General features: G+C 40.2%; 1 protein-coding gene across 1 annotated transcript; it reads left to right on the top strand.

Moving 5' to 3' along the window:
• Window positions 1–785: 785 nt before the first annotated feature.
• On the top strand, window positions 786–1,421 carry LOC108756367. The gene has a single exon (XM_018500108.1). It carries the CDS (start codon window positions 786–788, stop codon window positions 1,419–1,421), a length of 636 nt encoding a protein of 211 aa, XP_018355610.1.
• The last annotated feature ends 1,396 nt before the right edge of the window (window positions 1,422–2,817 follow it).

The following is a 2,817-nucleotide window of genomic DNA, read 5'->3' as shown; positions in this document are numbered from 1 at the left end:
GGTTACTGTATGGGCAGCTTTATCAGCAAGAGGCATTATTGGTCCATATTTTTATGAAGATCAAAGAGAAAACGCTGTTACAGTGAATACTGAGCGGTATATTGCCATGCTACAGAACTTTTTTGCTCCAGCGCTTCAGGATTTTGATGGTTTCAATCAACGATCGTGGTTTCAGCAAGATGGGGCAACATTCCACATTTCCAACGACTCTTTAAGTGCAGTTCGCGAAATTTTCGGTCAAAAAGTTATATCCAAAAGAGGTGACATTAACTGGCCACCTCGTAGCCCGGACTTATCTCCATTGAATTTTTTCCTTTGGGGATACCTTAAAAGTAAAGTCTTTAACAGCAATCCAGCGACTCTGGAGGAATTAAAGGCTCGTATTCGCGAGGAAATGCAAAACATTTCCTGAAACACTTGTCAGTCGGTCATTGAAAATTTCTGCTCCAGGTTGCAGCAGTGTCAAAATAATGAAGGATCACATATGGACGATGTTATTTTTAAGAAATAAAATCCCAAATTGTGTACTTTCAGAATAAATAAACATTTTTTCTTATATATAACTAGTTTCTTTTTTATCATCGTATGACATGTTAACGGACTTTTGGACCACCCTGTATTTTTCGTAAAGTTTTAAATAAACTCAAATATTTAGAAGATATTTTTATTATAAAGGGTGTTTTTTTAAGCCCGATAGAACTTGAAATTGTAAAAAATAAAACAAAAAATTAAATTTTAATAAAAAAATTTTTTTTATTTCTTTCAGTATACACTGGCAAATCATTATGAATAGACTCACGCTTGAATCGGCTTTCGCCGATTGGGCTCTAGAGCAGTTGGCAACTGACCCGTTGTTTTATCGACAAATTGTGTTCAGCGATGAGGCTCATTTTTGGCTTAACGGGTTTGTTAATAAGCAAAATTGCCGCATATGGAATGAGAACAATCCACAAGAGATCCTACAGACTCCATTACATCCAGAAAAATGCACCGTTTGGTGCGGTTTACACGCTGGTGGCATCATCGGACCTTATTTCTTCAAAAATGAGGCCGGAGTTCGCGTTACGGTCAATGGAGATCGTTACCGCACCATGATCAATGATTTTTTATTTGAAAATATGGATGACATTGATCCGGACGAGATGTGGTTTCAACAGGATGGCGCTACGTGCCACACGTCGACCGCAACCATCGACTTATTGAAATCAAAATTTGGCGATAAGTTGATTTCGAGAAATGGAACTGTCAATTGGCCTCCAAGGTCGTGCGATTTAACCCCTCTCGATTATTTCCTCTGGGGCTACGTCAAGTCACTGGTTTATGCTGATATACCAGCAACAATTGACGCCTTGGAGGACAACATTATTCGTGTTATTCGTGACATACGGCCGGCACTGCTCGAAAAAGTTACTCAAAATTGAACGTCCAGAATGCGCTTCGTCAAGAACAGCCGCGGTGGCCATATGCCCGAAATCATTTTCAATTGTTAATGCCATACATTGATCTTTCGAATAAAAAAATTTTTGATTATAATTGCATTTTTGTGCTAGTTTTTACAGTTGTAAGTTCTATCGGGCTTAAAAAAACACCCTTTATAACTGTTGTGACTGAAAATGATATTACTCAGGTTTATCTTACTATGTGTCTTTTTACAGAAGATAATTCAGGTGCTAACTATATTTTAGGTTACGTAGAAAGTTTTTCGGCAAATTATTATTGTCGCATATGTAAAGAACATAAGCCAATTATATAATATACAAAAGCAAATAATTTCTAATTCATCAATGCATCGAAATATCACAAATTAAAATACTGATCTGACAGTTTGCAATATTGCTGATACTGGTATTAAATCTGAGCGCATTTTCAACGAATTAAAAAGTTTCCATGTTGTTGAAAATGTTCACTTAGATATTATGCACGACTTATAGATCTAAAAAGAGGTCTAAGAAAAAGTACTCATATGCACTGTGATATGACGTTTTTCATCCGCCACTGTGTCGCGGATAAGCCGAATGGATCCTAGATCCTCCCAGCTCGTAAAGGCGAGCAAACAGATGCGTCATCAAAAAGACCGCAGCGGCCTAAGACTTGAGCAAGAGGAATCGCAGGAGACAGAAGAACTCCGTGCGGGAAGCGAGAAGAGTCACCTGAGAGAAGATTACTCTGATGAAATTCAGTGCCAAGTCGTGGGAAGTTACGTCGCTGCCGCAGACCCATACGATTCGCGGGGTCGCACGGCGCTGGGAGGCCTCGTTCCCGATAAGCAGCATGGCTTATGCATTCCCCATCGGGACCTGCTGAAATCGCTTGCGGTATGGCACGAGCCGAGGATAGATTGAGAGAGGACATAGGATCCACGACGAAGCGAGTATCAGTAAGTAACATTACCGATCCTTAGAGTGAGCCGAGTCGAAAGGAGCTAATGGAAAGACCGAGAAAAAGAAATTGTCAGTAAGACAAGCGTAAAAGTTCTGTAAAGCGACTTATCCTTGACAACGTAATCTCGAGCGAATAAGACGTGCTGAATTCGAGCAAAAAGACTGCGGCCCATACATGGGGCTACCGCGAGTAATTAATCTTTGCCGCTTGCCGTTCGCTCGAATCACATAGATTTTGTATTCAGCTTGTCACCCTCTCGCCACAGCGAAGTCGCCGCGTCTCGTTAGCGTGATTGTATGTTAACTCGCCATTTTGCATTGTACGCCGCCATTTGAGTCACATTTCGTGTAGAGTAGAGAAAATTATTGTAAGAAAATTTGTCTGGCGGAAAGTTGCGATTGTTGCTGTAAATTTTGATGGACTGATAAATTTGGG

This window comes from Trachymyrmex septentrionalis, unplaced genomic scaffold, assembly GCF_001594115.1.
Source record: "Trachymyrmex septentrionalis isolate Tsep2-gDNA-1 unplaced genomic scaffold, Tsep1.0 scaffold99, whole genome shotgun sequence".
NCBI lineage: Eukaryota > Metazoa > Arthropoda > Insecta > Hymenoptera > Formicidae > Trachymyrmex > Trachymyrmex septentrionalis.
This window is presented reverse-complemented; position numbering and strand designations above follow the sequence as displayed.

Bases quoted from the DNA above. Each gene is read 5' to 3' on its own strand.
- LOC108756367 (XM_018500108.1), top strand. From the start codon at position 786: ATGAATAGACTCACGCTTGAATCGGCTTTCGCCGATTGGGCTCTAGAG.